Source organism: Ctenocephalides felis, unplaced genomic scaffold (genome assembly GCF_003426905.1).
Source record: "Ctenocephalides felis isolate EL2017-DRISC unplaced genomic scaffold, ASM342690v1 CF-g0.4_SCAFFOLD_01209, whole genome shotgun sequence".
NCBI classification, from domain to species: Eukaryota; Metazoa; Arthropoda; class Insecta; order Siphonaptera; family Pulicidae; genus Ctenocephalides; species Ctenocephalides felis.
In genome coordinates this window covers 1-17,488 of record NW_020537363.1, presented here as the reverse complement: position 1 = coordinate 17,488, position 17,488 = coordinate 1, and the positions used below count along the sequence as shown (strand labels likewise).

The window sequence follows — 17,488 nt, the reverse complement described above, 5'->3', positions numbered from 1 at the left end:
ATAAAATCAATAATTAAAGTGAGACCCACAGTTAGTATTTTTCCTAAGCAAATAGGCAGATAACTATACAATTTCAAAGAAAAGATAAACACATCCCATTGGATAAATTCAAACCTTTTATAAAATTTGTCAAGTTAAGCTAATTGGCTGAATTGAAAAGACAACCATATTATAAAATCAATAATGAAAGTCAGAAAAAATAATCACATCTCATGGAATAAATTCAAACCTTTTATAAAATTTGTCGAGTTAAGCTAATTGGCTGAATTTGAAAAGATAACTGCTGAGTTGCTTAAGAAAAAGATAATTGGTAAGATACTTATGTATATTTATAGCTTTTAATGGTTGTGAGACGTATGTGTATAGTTAACAAGCAAACACTTAATAAAATGAGCAATTGTTGCAAATAAATAAAATTCGATGTATCAAGTTAAATCAAATTCAGATTCTACATAAAAACAAAAGCTACAGCTTAATATAAAATATAATCCATGTTCTAAATACATGAAATAATAGAATAAAAAGAATAGATAATAGAATTATTATATATAATATATATATATATATATATAAACTGAAGCTGAAATCCTCGCAAAGGAACAAGCTAGGTGTCGAGATCTACAACAGGGTTCCCAATGATAATGGAATTACTATATATATATGTATATATATAAATATATATATATATATATATATATATATATATATATATATATATATATAAACTGAAACTGAAATCCTCGCAAAGGAACAAGCTAGGTGTCAAGATCTACAACAGGCTTCCCAATGAGCGGAAGTGTAAAAGCAGGAATGGTTTCAATGCTGCCGTTAGAAAACATCTTATAGATCAGCCTATCTATTCAATTAATGATTTTTTTAATCCAAGTTAATTATTAATTGTCATTAGGTTAATCCTACAGTTGTTCATAAATATAAATTATATTATTTTAGTTATATTATAATATTGTGATAAAAATAATAATTGTATTGAATTAAATAGTAAATATTGCAATTGAATAAAGTATATATATATATATATATATATATATATATATATAATTTTCAGATTCACTTACATTATTCTTTCGTCTTCTGTAGTTCTAAAAATCACTGATTTGGTACAATGAATTGTTAAGAATCGATCTTTGAATTCTAAGATCATATTTGTTCACTAGTTTAATATTTATATTAATATTAATTACCAAAATTATACATATTTACTATACATTTATTTCAAGCTTTGTCTTTTATATTTTTCGAGTACTGATTACTTAGAACTGTCACATGTAAATTGACACTTGATAAATATTTAGTATTATGAAGTTGGCAATAAACTGAAATTATTATTTCTGGCGCCTATTACAATTTTATTAAAGTTTTTATTAAATATCTTTTTAAACTAATTTAAAATATTATTTGTTATTACAAAATTATAATGCTGTAAGATTATTTTCTTAATCCTTCCTAACAAGCTCTCATTTTGGTGATATTTTTTTGGGATAGTTATGGCAATACTGAAAATTAGGTAATACTTGCCTTATGAATCAGAGTCAAAATGATATTTGCGATTTATCATCAGTAGGTTCGTCGATTTTAATAACATTACGCTCGCTCTTTAGCAAATTTGTACATAGTTTTAAATAAAAGTTTCAATGCCTCAATAAAAGCTATCAATTGCATTTTATACATTTTAGTGCGTGTGAAAAGTGTAAACAACAGATAGTGTTTCTTTTGTGATAAAATATTGCCCTACGTGTGTCATTTTGTAAACATTATTACTTTTCGATTTACCTTCACAAACTATTTATGGATGTGGTTTCAGAAGTTTAAATGAATTGATATTGTATCATCGTGTGGATTGATGATTGATGAAATTTCATACCCCACCTAAGCTACGAAATATTTGACAAAATGAAAGAATAGTCGTCCAACACAACAAAAAATAACGCAAACAAAATTTAGTCTTCCGAAGTTTTAACAATAAGAAATTTATTGTTTTATACTTGCAATATCCTAAAATTTCTTCAAAATTTTGGAAAATGTCAATATAATGATATGTGGTGATATAATTTACATGAAATAATGTAAATAAGTATATGTAGGAGACATTTTGAGGAAATGCTGGGATATCTTTTATGACTGATAACGTTAATTTATTTTAAGAACGAATTCTATTGGGCATTAAATTGTTAGAAATGGCTGGAAGAACTCCAAGATTGAAAATAATTATAGAAACATTGACTGGCACACTTTTTGAGCTTCTTGTGTCGCAACAGGATACAGTCCTTTCAATTAAATGGAGAATATACAGAATAGAAGGTATGAATTTTCAATCATTTACACTAATATATCAATCAATTTCATTAATTTAATATAATTACATTCTGTAGGTATCCCAGTCTCTCAACAACACTTGTTGTATAGATTGCAAGAGCTTGATGATTCGACAACATTGTCCACGGCCAAAATAACTGAAGGTTGTACATTAAAATTAGTAGTTTCTATGAGAGGTGGTCCAATCGCTACAAGAAGAACGTTGAAGAGTCCCAAAACTGATGAGTCTTGGATAGACTGTAAAGATTTGTTTGACAGGTATGGTTTCTTAATCATAAATTCTTACCTTAGAAGTAAACTATTGTAACTGTTATTTATGTAGTTTAATTGGAAGAGTATACATATTCATGTATTACTTAAAATCGTTTTTCATCTTCTATTTGTGTTTCTGTTGTAACTCTTTCATTAGTAAATATTTACATTTCGAAAATAAAATAAACTTTACTCAATAATAATGGAGAATTATGCTTTTACATTTTGTTTATGTTTAATGTTATAAATGAAAACTGTTATTCTGAAAAATTCTATTGTGAAATTAACATAATATCAGTTATGATAATTTATCTCTGATAGTGCACACAATATTCATTGCTTGAACATATTTTTAAAAAATAATTTTAGCGATGAAATTAGAAAAAGTGGAAAATATCGTTTAGAATTACATCATGATGGTTCAAGTATGAGCATATTTCGTATTGCTAGGTCATATGACACGGACTCTTCAAATCCAAGTGATGATTCACCAGAGGGTGCCTATGACAATGATTGGGGTTTGGATAAAATGCAAGAAAATATTTGCACTTTCACTAAGATGAGAGATTTGCGTAAGAAAATGGAAGCATTGCAATTAAAAAGAAACAAAAATAGTACTGTTGAAAAATCATCCACAACTGTTAAATTAAAGCGACATAAGTTACCATATGGTTCCAAAACAAGTACTGAAATTATTAGTGAGGAATTGGAACTCCTAGGCCTTGTTTCTAAAGGTGGAAGTAAGCCTATCAGAAGAGTTCGGAATAGTGTAGCACAAGCTACTTACATTATAGGTGTTAGTTCAAACAAGTCCTCAGATATGCCTTCAGCAAGAAGACTTCGTGAAGATTCTGATTCCTCTGATGAAAGTCGTGTAACTCAGGTGAATATTCTTTTTTCAATGCTCTATCTAAAATTAAAAATCGTGTTTTTAAAAAGTTTGATTATGTAATAATCTATGTATGTCAATAATGTTTTTAGATCAGTCGAAGACATAAAGCTGAAAGAGTACCAACACCGGAGGGTCTTGTTACAGGTGCTGGTCCTGTTTGCTACCAAAATGAGGGCGAACTTAGTTTAGAATTAACATTGTCAGATGATCATGAAGAGCCTTTGAAACTACTTCCAACTCCATGCCCTGTGCCTTCAACATCAACAGGAGGTAATAATCATTAATAATAAAATTTATTAATTTGTTATTGACTTTCAAACATTAATGAATAAATACAATTTCAAATGTTATCATTAATATCTGATCTATATTAATTAATCCTAAAAAAAATAAAGTTATATATCGAGATTACAGCACTTTGTGTGATATATTTTATTTAATTTATGTGTCATCAGAAATGATTATGATATTAAGTGCAATTGTTTTTTTTCCTTTCATCAAAAAATAAATGTGTGCAAATAATATATTTTACAAATACCTTTTTCTCGCTTTAAAAATAATATTATTTTTTCAATATGAAATTTAGTGTATTATTATTTAATATTATTGAAAGAGTGTTAGTTTAAATTTAAATTTGAAAATAAAATGATAAACATACATCTGAATATATGTATTTTGTTGCAGATAGCAGTCGTTATCGCCTGTCCTGTTTATTGTATCCTCCAGGAGATTCTCCTAGACCTCAAGTAACTCCTGAAGACCTGTCAGCGAGGGATGATACTTTAGACACTTTTAGTATGCAATTGGAAAGCCCTAAGTTGCACATGGAAGCTCCTGTGTCAACTAAAATCAACTTATCAGACTCCATAGAATGTTTGGAAATAGGGAATCACAAAGGATACCCTAATCTTAAAAGCATTTCGCAATATATTCAACAAAATTCTAATTCAAGCTGTGAATTAAGATCAAATATCCAGGCATCTTCACATGCAAGGTATGAGCCCCCGCCACTTCAGAGATCAAATAGAACTTATTTCCAAAGCAATCCAGCACTGCATCAATTAAACAATAACATTCATAACACACAATGTTCATCCACATCTAACCTTGATAAAACAAAGGATGTTTATTTTAATGATGATTTTCAACATTCTTGTAGTACATCAAATTTAGAAAAGTTGAACTCCAAGAAATTTGAAACACCACAGTTGACGCGACATAGCAATACTGAATATTTAGACTATACTGGTAGTTATGAAAACTTGGATAGAGTTCGCATACCAAAACGAAAAGTGAATATGTCTAAGAACAGGGGACTTAATAGATCTAGTGAGTGTTTGTCAAAGATTAATGAACATTCTCACATGCACTCGCCATTAAATTCTCAAAGCAGATTTAGTAGAAGAAATGTGCATACTGATCGAGTTAGAAGTTTTGAAGGTCTAAATTGCCTATCTTGTGAGGCTCAGCCTTTGCTGAATAAAGATGAACATAAAATTATAAAAATGCCAAATACTTCAATATTTAGAGAAGAAATCGCACATCAAAAACAGTGTTGTTTAAAACATACCAAAAATAAAACTATGGTACCTACTCCCCTGCCAATAATTCATTCTACACCACAGTCTAAATCTTTACCAAAATTGTCTTGGACTCCCGGCGGTTCTTTAAAAAGAACACAAAATAGTACACTTGTAATTTTTCAAGCGCCAACCTTAAAAAATACTGAATCTAACTCTTCAAATCATTCTGTAAATCCATCAAAAAGCAAAGAGAGAACCTCAGAGAAATCACAACCTGAAGATTCTGCAGAGACGCCAGCAGGAGAACCTGTTGCAAAGAAAAAACGAATGAGATGCAAGGTATGCAAATAGTTTAAAATACGGTTTACCAATTGTTATTTTAACTGTAATAATTAAATTGTTGTTCAAGATTATAGATATATATATATATATATATATATATATATATATATATATTATAGAAAATAGTAATTTGTTTTACCTTGTAGGTTTGTGGTAAACGGCTCACAATAACAACAGCCATGGTATGCAGATGCGGTGGGACATTTTGTGCACAACACCGCTATGCAGAGACGCATAGTTGTACCTATGACTATAAAGAAGAAGGTCGCAAACAAATTGAGCAAGATAATCCAGTTGTAACTGCACCTAAGCTTCCTAAAATATAACGTATCATTAATTATATGTTATATTTTGATGTTTTTTCTTTGTGATAACAACTGGGCCATAGAAAAATAAATTATATATCTAGTTCGCACAAACAACCAAAACTAATGATGAAAAATGTATTAACTAAATTTTCAAAATAAAACTATCAGTTTGTTTTCATATAGAAATTATAAAATGGTTTTAACAGAAGTTTGCATAGATTTATAATAAATAAATTAGTTATGAATTATTAAGAATTAAATATGAATTAATAAATAAAATATTCAGTTATGTAAGAAATTAACATGAGTTCATTATTGTTTTGTGATTTATAATTCTTATTTAGTTATTAAAAAAATTTAAAGCTTTAGTATTATAGTTGTTGATATTGTTTAAATTTTTAAGAATTCCATATAAATCTTATGTTTTGTTCAGAAAGAATTTATGTTTTTCAAACAGAGAGGTGTTATTGTTTATCCTTTGTTGCAGATACAAAGACCGTGTTGTGAGGCATAATTCTAAACATTTATGTGTGCACTAAATCACCATAAACTAATTATATTATACCAAAACAAGTCATAGATAAAAACTGTATATTTTTTTAAAATTACATAATGCCTATAAAGAAAATGTTTACTAGCTAATATAATTTATAAAACATAGCATTATTATTAAGGAACTGTTATATTATCTAAATAATAATAAATATAAAAACTATTAGTGAATATATCAAATATAAATAACGCCAGATTGATGAAATGACTTTGATCATGTGACTATCAATGATATGAAGCAAAATTAATTTGAAATTTTATTGTATTAGCCACAAAATACTAATTTTGCTAATAAAATATTTTAAATAAATACTGTTTTGACTTATTATTAAAAATCATGTTAAATATAGTTTAAATATATATATGGAGGTTTCTTCAAAAAGCAGTGTGTGATGACAATAACAAGTTTTATATGAGATTAGATTTTAGAATATAATTAATAATTAAGTAAGAATTTCTCTTCACGTTAACAGATATTCCCTGTATATTTTTTTTTATAATTGTAATTTGCAAATCTTAATATTAATTCCATATTAAATTAGGTCAGTTATCATAAATTACAAATGTATCAAAATGAAAATATTTTAATTCATAAACATACTAATTCTGCACAATTCTACTTTTTATGTATCCGTATATAAACAGTTTATAAAAGATAAAAATTCTGAATTTTCAATGGCAATATCAATTACATTATGTACGTACTACACCTGCTTTTAGAAAAAGTCATAACTTTTTCGTAATAATAATAATATCACTTATAATGACTATCAGCAATTAAGTGAAAATGCCAGAATTGCAATAAAAAATGCAGCTTAATGAACATGGTATATGTGTCTCAATTAAGACTTAATTTAAATATAAAGATTATACAACATTTATATACATGCAAATAGGAATAGTTTTAGAAACTATTTCCTTGTTTATGTTTAGGAGTGAATATAATTTGTATTGTTAGATATCGAATTTCAGAAAACATTCATAATTACCAAACCATTTTTTATGGTATCGGCTCCAATAAGAGGTGCATTTAGAGTTTGATAAAATGAACTTTCTAAATCATTCGAATGTATTGCATGATGAAATTGGTATTTTAAGCGCTGCATGTACTTATATGCAGCACTTAAGATACATATACGTGTTCATAAATATCATTAGTAATAAACCTATACGCAATATATTGCGTATTAATATATAAATGACTATCAATTATGTAACACATCATCATACATACGTGAACAAATAGTTTCCCTGTTCATTCAGTCCATTCTGTTTCTACAAGCAGTGCTTCGAACAATTTTACAAGATTTTCAACTCCGGCCAAATAGTTTTTATCCGGCCCGAATTCATTAGTTGCCGGAAACACGTGAGCAAAATCTATCATTTTCACAACTGCCCAATTATCACCAGGCGTTCCCGACGCTGGTGCATCTTCAGTTGCTATCAAATCATCAAGCATGCTTTCGTAATTTCGTCTTATATTTTTCATGTCGTTGTCATAGTTATGTCTGAACGAATGTGTTCGTTGAAGACCACGGTATTTTGTAGGAGAACCGGCTATTGCTGTGGCTGGATTTGATGCTGCACTAAATAAGATTTCCGGAGATGAAGGTCTTCTACCTGGTCTAAATAGGGGGGCTCCTGTGGGACTTAATTGACCGCTAAGAGCGCACGATGAGCCGTTCATCGATAATGTATCTAAAGGTTTCGTATGCAGGCGCAAACTACCAGAACGTCCTAGACGCACCCTGCAGGTAAAAATGAACTTCGGGTTGATATTCATTAACAATATAGTATATTGTAAAAATATTCCAATTTATGAGTATTCATTTAAAATAAATTTTAATATTTTTACATTTGACCGACCTGTTTACTGGTTTTGGTACTGGTGGGCGCGCTTCCAACTCTTCACGAAGGCGTTTTGCATCGTAAGCCAACAGCAGGCTGCTGCTATAAAGACGAAGGTCAGTCTGAGATCGCGCCCATCGTAAAACTCGCCACAGTCCAGCCAGCAATTGAACCAGAAGAGCACGGCATAGTTGAGTATCGTCTGGTGCATTTAAAAATGTACGTAATGCTGAAATCAATCAAATATAAAAGTTATAAGAAAAGATTTTGTTATTTTGAACATATGAGTAACAGTATTTTCATAAAAGCATATTACTTATTGTCACAGATGCATGGATTCATAATACAAATTTATGTGATATTTTCTTCTTCAGAAGCAAATTTGATTTTTGTAATTTCAATATTCAACATCGGATTTCAAAGAATGAATTTCTATTTACATTTCCCTACCATCAATTTATTACCTTCCTTAACAGATTCTGGGCTCAACTTTTTACCATAGTCTTTACCAAATCTTCGTACCCGTCCGGTTTTAATAGAATGAACTTGGAATCCAGGAATGCAAAAACTAAGGGTATTTTTGCAGGCAGTGTATTTAGACTGAAAATAAGTAAAAAGGAATTAGTATTTAAAAACTAGAACATATATAATTTCCTGAACCCGTAGCATGAATCTTTTTAGCACGTGCTAATTGATTCAATACGCTTTCAAACGAAACATTGAGCAAATTCAACGACAATATTTTTTTGTCAAACCAAACTAATTAAAACAATTTAGCACATTTTTATAAATGTCGTGTATTGTTTTACACAGAACAGAAATTAAATCGATACTGCTAAAATGATATTCAAATAAACTCTTTTTATTTGCAAACTGATAATGATTTCTGCAAATAAAACTCTAAAATTATCAACTCGCTTGTTGCTATTCGAATAATGAACGCAGTTAACGTAATTGAAAACAATACATGTGTATTGATTGATCCACGTGCTACCAGAAATAAAAATAATAGAGGCTAAACGATTTAAATAAAATAAATAGAACATGATTGATGATTATGATGTAATAAAATTCATACGAAATACAATATTATTTTGCATATAAAAATATTTAAATTGCAAAAGATAAAAATTGTAAAGTTATAAGTGTTTTGCAACTGTTACTAAAGCATCTAGTAATAATATATATTTTTGATAAAATACAATAAAAAATAGAGGATAATTTTCAATGCAGAAATTAAAAATGTAAAATCAAAACACATAATAATTAAAAACAATAGTGATAATAATAATAATAATGATAGAAATAATAATATTATTATTAACATGGATAAGAGAGATAATTAAAAAAAATAAGAATAATAATAATCTAATAGTAGTTATTTTGATTATCATCAAATAATAAAAATAATAAAAATAAAAGTATATCTCCAGAAAGTAAATAATTATAAAGAAGTTTTGTGAATTAAAAACAAAAAAACATTTAATATAATAAAAACTGTTTAAAAATGTCAGAAGCTTAATTAATAAAAATATCATTTAGGCAAATAGTCTTAAATAAAATTCATAATTGAATTTTATAGGCAAAAAATTGAGTAATAAATAATTTATTTAATAAAACATTATAAAAATAAACAATACTTTAAAAAATAGAGAACATTTTCTAATGATTTTCACAAGAATTAGTTATTGTAATGCATAAGGGGGCGTCCATTAATCACGTGAAGTTTTTAGGGGGATTGTGGGGAGGTTTGACAAAAAGTTACGAAATATCACATGGGGGAGGGAGGGGTATAGTAAGATATCGTGTGTATTAATTTTTAACTGATTTTTTAAAAAAAATCAAACATTTTCATTTTTTATAAAAAAAAATCACAGTTTTATCGCTTAACTTAAAATATATGTGATGTTTGGATGGGGAGGAGGGTTATTTTGAATATCACCAAGGGGGAGGGAGGACCAAAAATCCTTAAAAATTCACTCACGTGATATAGCAGAATAATCTCATTCATTAATAGCAAGTTAGTAAAAAACAACCCTAAAAAACTATTGAAATTGTTATTTTCAATAAACACTCGATACATATTGTGCTGCTAATCAATTAGCAAGAATTAAAAATAATAAAACAATATTAAAAATCATAAAAATAATTATTAAGACCTACCTCCTCGGCTTTAATCTTTTCAGGAGTAGCAAGTGGATCCCAGGTTCTTTTACCAATCTTAACATCCATAATGCAAGGTTCTCGCATGCCTTGGGTAACATCGGCTAATACTATAAAATTGATGTCTCTTGGGCCAACTCGTAATCTTCTTGTACCATGATACTCAGGAACCAGCGAAGCAAGAAGAGCTTTGCTTCTACTGGTGCTTTCTTTGAGAGACTCATAGAAACGTGATTCGCGGATTCCACACAGCGGTTTTGTGCAAGGTTTCAGGATTGTGCCATCGGAATGTTTAAGCATCCCTGATAATAAAAATATTATAAATATTATTTAACCAGCCACTTTAATGGACAGTTTCTAAAATTTATCTCTTACCCAGGGCATCTGTCCCCGGTTCGAAGCTATGTCCAGCCACCTGGTTGTCCAGAGGGGCGGTGTCTGGAGGTAGTTCGGTGGTCAAGGAGTCCGCGCGTTGCATGGGCGAAGATGTCAAAGATGCTGGTACTCGAAGAGAAGATAATTGACCGAAGAAAACTCCTGGTGTGCTTTGACGCCGCCCCTGGAAAGGCGGCAATTGCATTCGACTTATAACGTCCTGGAAATTAAATAAAAATAAATAAATAAATAAAAATAAAAATATAAAAATTATTGTCTTATATAAACACCTATCACATTTACTCCTATTAAACAAATTGTAACACTTGAATGAAAACAAACATTCCAAGACTATATAAAATATTTAGATATGCAGGTGGATAGATCTTGTTAAGACGTAAAAAGTAAAATGTAAATAAAAATATTAAAAATTCCTTAACATTTTTTGTATACATTTATAACTATATTTAGAAATCAAGAGAATAATATTTTCTTATATAGAGTTAACTGTTAGCTCTCGGCTCCGAGCATGTTTTATTCCAAAGTAATAAAATTAATATTAGTTAGTTTATCACCTAACATTATATTCCATCACATTATATTTTATACAGTAAAAATTTAAATATTTAAATCTTACTTTAAAATATTTTTATTTTATAGAGTATTTAGTATCTATCATCAAATTTCACAATCCATTAAAAACTGCATAAAATTTAGCTATCACAAAAAACACATTAAAATAAGTTACAACGCCCAAAATATACTTTCTAGGTCAAAATTTCTAAACAATAATTTTAGTCGAGGTCAATTTTAATTGCATTTATTCCAATAAATCAGGGACAAAAATCGCTGGCTATTGTAGAATAAAATGATTATTTTTTATTTTAATAATGATTAATTTACTTCATCTTGCAACTATTAGAATAAAATAATTTACATCGCCGTTGTGGTTCTTACATTTAAATCATATCGTACATAATATGATATGTTATCTTACAATTAGAATTAATCATTTTGGTAGATACGGCATGTTGCTAATAGTACAATGAAAAATCGTGCCTGGATTAGTATGTGATATCATAACTTGTAAAATGGATATGTAAATGATTGTTTTAAAATATTTTGTATCACTAAAATTATCTATTTCCGTACTTTATCCACTTTTTATTTCGATAATCTAGATAATAGTATACAATTTTTTGCTGTTGGCGTTTTTCTTATATGTAGTCATACTGTTTAAATATACTATTTTAAAATAATATGATTACTAAGTATAGTAATAAGTATAAATTTAGTGAATTATAAATAAATATAAGAAAACAAAAGAAACAAATAATTTATTTTTCGTTTTCCTAATAATTAACACCCACAAATATATCAAATGATTATTATTAAAAATTAAGAAAAATAAATTTATTATTTTAAAATCATTAAAAGTTAAAATGTTTAAAAATTGAGAAGATTAGATTTAATTGGGAAAATCGTTTAAAAAGTAGGCCAAGTTTAAAAAATTATTTATCAAACATTTCCATTCCAATCTATTAGCCCAGAAGATGTTGCTATAAAATTATTAAAAAAAAAAACTAGTGGAGCGCATGGCATCGTGCCTTAAGGCAAATTGCTGGAACTTCCCGTACCAAAATATATTTTTTTAAAAAGATTAACATTTTTGAAAAAAACTTACTTTGACAAAACTGGATTTTTAAGAAACTATAAATTTTTGAAAAAAAAATATTTTTTTTTTGGAAAAAAAAACTTTTTGAAATCTGCCTTCGTGAAAATTTAATCAGTTGTTCATCTTGTCAATACAAGTAAAATGTTTTTTGAATTGTTAAAATCGGACGCTCCGTTCTCTTAAAAAACTGAGTTACCATTTTTGGCACTTTTTGCCCTGTATCTTCGGAACGGCTAGACCTGCCTCCGCCAAAAACAGATCAGCACGTCTCCTTATCAATACGAATCAAATGTTTTTTGAATTATTCAAATCGGTTGATCGTTGATAGACGAAAATTTGTATCCGCACACACACACGCACACACACACACACATCCAACCATTTTTTCTAAGGTATGCCAAAATGTTCAGAAACCTTCGAAACGTAAAGATATATAAAAATTTTCATTTTCGATTTTTTTGCGATTACTATAACTTTATAATTTATTTAAGAAAATCATTTAGATCATGAGTTAAATATAAAAAACATTATATGATAAATATATACCCATCCTAATCAAGTAGCCGAAAACCTATTGGCTGTTAACATTATAGCTAAAAATACTTATAGAAACTTGCTACGTTAAAGAGAGTTAATTTTAAATAATTTTTATAAAAAAAAAATAGTAAACAATAATTTTTACATCGGAAAGTTTTACTCAATTAATTTTTTTATTCAAAGTAGAAGTAACTCTGGTATAACTTCTACTTATTGCAATTTATTTTTTAAATTTTCTTTATATTTGCTAAATATCTACTAGGACAAGTGCAAATTATTATATATAGGTGAAGTGAAATAAGAATTCTGGCAGCTATTTTAAATTATATGATGGAATAAAAAAATCTTAAAATTTTTTTAATCTTGTATTTATTCGTCAATATTATCAAACTTCTACCAAAAGCAACTCCAGACAAGATGTCGACAAACCTTAATAGTAAACAAACCAAAAATAGAATAATTTATTACCAACCGCACTTTTCGTTATTAATATCAAATTATTAGCTAAAATTTGAATACCAGCCAGAAAGGATGTCATGAGTTCTAAACAAAATTTTGTTAGTAAAATTAAACGGATGTAAAATTAGTATAACATATTGATCAAATGAGTCACATGTTACCATTTAATCCGGATGTAGTAGTAGCAGTAGAGTAACAAATATTTAACAAATATGAACAATTGAAACACAGCACAAATTTTAAGAAATTATTCCAAAGAAAAATTATATGCGATGTTAACACATGCGGATACTGAACAAGAATGTTCCGCAGCAGTTGGAATTCTTCACATCGACGCAGAACGAAGGAGGGATGCGTATGATCGACGATGCATTTCGATGGAAAACCAAAACTTTATCATTGTTTATATTTGTATTGTGATAAAGATAAAAATAATAATGCATACAAGCATTTTTATAATATATAAAGAAGCTAAATTTTTGTTATGGTAATTGATATTTCCAATATTTATAAGGGATTTACGGCGTGGTTGGCTGTATGGTAAGGGAGTGTCCATTAATCACGTGAGCCAGTTTTTAAGGATTTTTGGCCCCACCCCCTCCCCCTTGGTGATACATATATATACATACATATGATGATATTCAAAATTACCCTCCTTTTTTCACCAAACATCACGTGTATTTTTAGTTACGTGATAAAACTGTAAAATTTTTGATTTTTTTTTTGAAAATGTTTGAATTTTTTTAAAAAAATCAGTTAAAAAATAAATACTCGTGATATCTTACTATACCCCTCCCTCCCCACGTGATGTTTTGTGATTTTTTTGAGAAATGTTAGAATTTTCTTTAAAATTTAAAGAATAAAATTTTTACATTTTAAAAAATAAAAAAAATCAGGAAAATTAAATACACGTGATTTCTTACTAGCCCCATTACTAGCACTCCACTTCCCTTACGCAATCTTTGATCAATGGACGCCCCTTTAGAGCTATGAACTTCAAATCAGAGATTCCAGATTCGGTAACCGCCTCGAACGGCCTGCTTGATGTCAAGCAGTAGTGAGACGGGAAGTTTGACAAAAAATCACAAGATATCACAAGGAAGAGGAGGGTCTAGTAAGATATCACGTGTACTCATTTTTTACCTGGATTAAAAAAACACCATTTTTACTAAATACACGTTAGGGGCCGTTCAAGTATTACGTAAGCACTATAGGGGGCGGGGGTTGTTGATTTGCTTACTTTGGGTTGACATGGGGGCGGGGGAGTCTGGATGATGATTACGTCATATGTAGTATTTTTATTTTCTTACATTAATTGCAAAATGTTTACGTAAGCATGGGGGTAGGGGGTAAGAGCTTTGCTTACTTTTGCTCACAAGGGGGGATGGGGGGGTAAATAATTGTAATAAATCTGCTTACGTGATAATTGAACGATCTCTTATACTAAAATACACGTGATGCTATATGGAGGAGGAGAAGTAATTTTAAATATCAAACGTATCACCATCAAGGGAGAGGGAGGATCCAACATCCTCCATAGACGCACCCTTAAAGGTCTCGTTAAGTTAATTGCTATTGAACGAATAAATAAAATATATTATGTATCAAAATTAATAGGTTGGAAAATCATGGAATAGATTGGAAAATAATAGAATACTACGTACAGTAAATAGTATAGACATTAAAAATGCTTACACCAAAATTTAAAGAATTTCATAATTTGACAGCATATCCTCAAAAAGTTGAGACAAAAATAAAATATTTACAAATGTCGTTTTATTTAAAATACATGTCTAGATTTTTATAAAATCTATATATTATTCGAATTTAGAAATGACAACTCGATTTATCTTCAAAAATATATAAATCTCTACTAACAACTAAACTTTGATTTTAAACCTTTGATCCATTTGTAACCAAGTCAATGTAGTTTGGTTGAATCCTTTTCGAAAGGATATTTTACAAAAACATTTGTAATGAAAAATTTTTATAAAGATTCTTCTATACTTAAGTACGACAATGTAGTTTTGATGTCTATTGAGTAAGGATATTTTACAATTGTTGCAAAAATGACAATCATAAACATTTAAAATTACCATTCGCTTTCAAATACTGATTATTATAAAATATTATATTATTTTTTTTTAGATGAATGTAAAATTAGAATTTTATTTTTTTGTAAATCAAGTAAATGTCTAATTTGTAAACAGGAGGCCAAATAAGTTCACATTTGATAAAGATAAATAATATAAATTGAATGAATATTGAATACATTATAAAACAATTTGCTTTTCTATAGTAATAGCCTTTTAATAATAACTTTTTATCAATTTATACAAAATTTCAAATATATATTTACCTTCCGTTTTCAAATCTCTGACATTGAAAATCAAAACAAAGGAAAAAATAGATTGGAAAATGTAAATAATATATAAAAATAACTATTTAATTTCCTATATCGAAATATCCTGAGCAAGCAAAATAAAAACTTTCAGTAATAAAGTTGTTAGTGACGTCAATTAATTTCAGTTGTAAACAGAAATACATTACGGATTTAGATATGATTCGCATCGGATTTAGGTACTCGTCGTAAAATTTGTGTGAATTCCAAATTCTGATATCAGACGCTCCTATTTATACTGTCAAGATATTAAAAATCATTCCGCTGAAGCGTAAAAAGTGACGAATTTCGACCATCACAGATAATAATTTGATACGGAGGCGGTGAATTTAGTTGACAGGAACCACAGGCCAATTCAGAAATATAGGTGAATGACTTGGACTATATCCAGAATACTGATTAATAGAGTAGAAGTATACGAATATTTCATTAATTTTGTGCAATCGTATCTGCATATAAACGAATGTTAATGGGTGTTTACTATAATACTTCACGTATTAAGAGCAAATGTGATCTACTTGTTTTTGGCCACCAGCGGAAATGATGGTATCAGGTCTTAGGATACTGAGTTAGTTTTAAGATTACTGGTTTAACCTAATCGACAATTATGTTAATTGATAAGCTATAATAATTATTATTAAGAATTTGATGTTGTCGAATTTATTTACAGAATCCATTACAGTCACGTTCAGACAATTACAAAAGCCGACTCGATGATCATCCAAAACCACTTGCCAAAAAACTACGCTACAGAACTGCCAGGGCAAGATTGGAAAAGAAATTCATATCATTATAATATATCATATTTCAAAATCTCTGACAATGGTCAAGAGATTTTGTATTTTTAAAGCCAGTCTTTTTCCTACAGTTCTTACTAGTAAGAAACAAATTTTCAAAAACAATTGTTTTTATGTTATGCCCAATTATTAGACTCTATAATATATATATATATATATATATATATATATATATTTTTGAATAGTCTTGAATTTGATGTTGATATATTAAACTCAAATTAAATATATATATATATATATATATATATATATATATATATATATATATATATAAACATACAATTTTATCAAATTAATTCAAATCATATATTTCGCCCTTAGATACTGCATGGATTCTAAGGACATTTAAAGCCACACTTTATTTTCTTTATCATTGGAAAACATTTTAACAATTTTCTATGTAAATTTCGATTTTTTGCACTTATGAAAAATCTCATTTTCAAAGCATTTAATTATTTTTTTATATTTTATAAGTATTGAACTTTATATAGCCTTGCTCCATACAGTCCAATAGAGCATGATACCTAATAATATATTATTTTATTAATAAATAGATCATAAAATATAGTATTTTATCGTGCACAGTAATTGATATGTCCCTAAATTAAATTATTGCTATAAATTAATGAACTGATCGCTGTAATTGTAGTTATAGAAACAATGTAGAAGTAAATCAATACATTTTGCCAATAGGAAAATGCTTCTAATGAATAACTTTATTTCACAGAATTAATTTGCTAGTCGGGACTCTTCATTAGGAAAAAACATAAAAATACTTATTTTATTAAATAATTGAATAAAAAACGGTAGTTTTGTTTTTACCCATGTTTTCACATTTTTTGGCAAAAAGATATAATTTTTGAATTCAGAACTTATATCTGACGAACAATCACACGAGAAATTAATTTTACTCTAAAATTTATAAACATTTTTTGCATATGTATACATAAGTTATATGTGCATATGTATAGAGTATACATATTTTTGCGCTTGCGAAAGTATGAATAAATGTGATTCTTTTGTAAATGAA

General features: G+C 28.2%; 2 protein-coding genes across 4 annotated transcripts; one reads left to right on the top strand and one right to left on the bottom strand.

Annotated features, from left to right (window-relative positions):
- The first annotated feature begins 1,900 nt into the window (after positions 1-1,900).
- LOC113369286 lies at positions 1,901-5,764 on the top strand. 3 transcript variants are annotated; one of them, XM_026610065.1, is made up of 7 exons: positions 1,901-2,084; positions 2,164-2,319; positions 2,391-2,592; positions 2,956-3,469; positions 3,568-3,748; positions 4,163-5,340; positions 5,490-5,764. In XM_026610065.1, exons 2-7 carry the CDS (start codon positions 2,196-2,198, stop codon positions 5,667-5,669), a joined length of 2,379 nt encoding a protein of 792 aa, XP_026465850.1. In that variant the 5' UTR covers positions 1,901-2,084; positions 2,164-2,195; the 3' UTR covers positions 5,670-5,764. The 3 variants fall into 3 exon arrangements, with proteins under 3 accessions (XP_026465850.1, XP_026465849.1, XP_026465851.1); XM_026610064.1 differs by having other exon boundaries at positions 1,902-2,319; XM_026610066.1 differs by having other exon boundaries at positions 1,903-2,319; positions 3,037-3,469.
- A 1,694-nt stretch (positions 5,765-7,458) lies between these two features.
- LOC113369287 (inositol polyphosphate multikinase-like) lies at positions 7,459-13,550 on the bottom strand. The gene is made up of 6 exons (XM_026610067.1): positions 13,422-13,550; positions 10,590-10,809; positions 10,215-10,516; positions 8,516-8,651; positions 8,070-8,280; positions 7,459-7,951 (listed from the first exon to the last, which is right to left on the bottom strand). The coding sequence occupies exons 1-6, from the start codon at positions 13,422-13,424 to the stop codon at positions 7,459-7,461; spliced, it is 1,365 nt and encodes a 454-aa protein (XP_026465852.1). The 5' UTR covers positions 13,425-13,550.
- Between the last annotated feature and the right edge of the window lie 3,938 nt (positions 13,551-17,488).

Bases quoted from the DNA above. Each gene is read 5' to 3' on its own strand.
- LOC113369286 (XM_026610065.1), top strand. From the start codon at position 2,196: ATGGCTGGAAGAACTCCAAGATTGAAAATAATTATAGAAACATTGACT. The intron at 2,320-2,390 runs GTATGAATTTTC...TACATTCTGTAG, and splicing joins GAGAATATACAGAATAGAAG to GTATCCCAGTCTCTCAACAA. The intron at 2,593-2,955 runs GTATGGTTTCTT...AAATAATTTTAG, and splicing joins TGTAAAGATTTGTTTGACAG to CGATGAAATTAGAAAAAGTG.
- LOC113369287 (XM_026610067.1), bottom strand. The intron at 10,517-10,589 runs GTAAGAGATAAA...TTTTATTATCAG, and splicing joins ACCGGGGACAGATGCCCTGG to GGATGCTTAAACATTCCGAT. The intron at 7,952-8,069 runs GTCGGTCAAATG...TTTTACCTGCAG, and splicing joins GTACCAAAACCAGTAAACAG to GGTGCGTCTAGGACGTTCTG.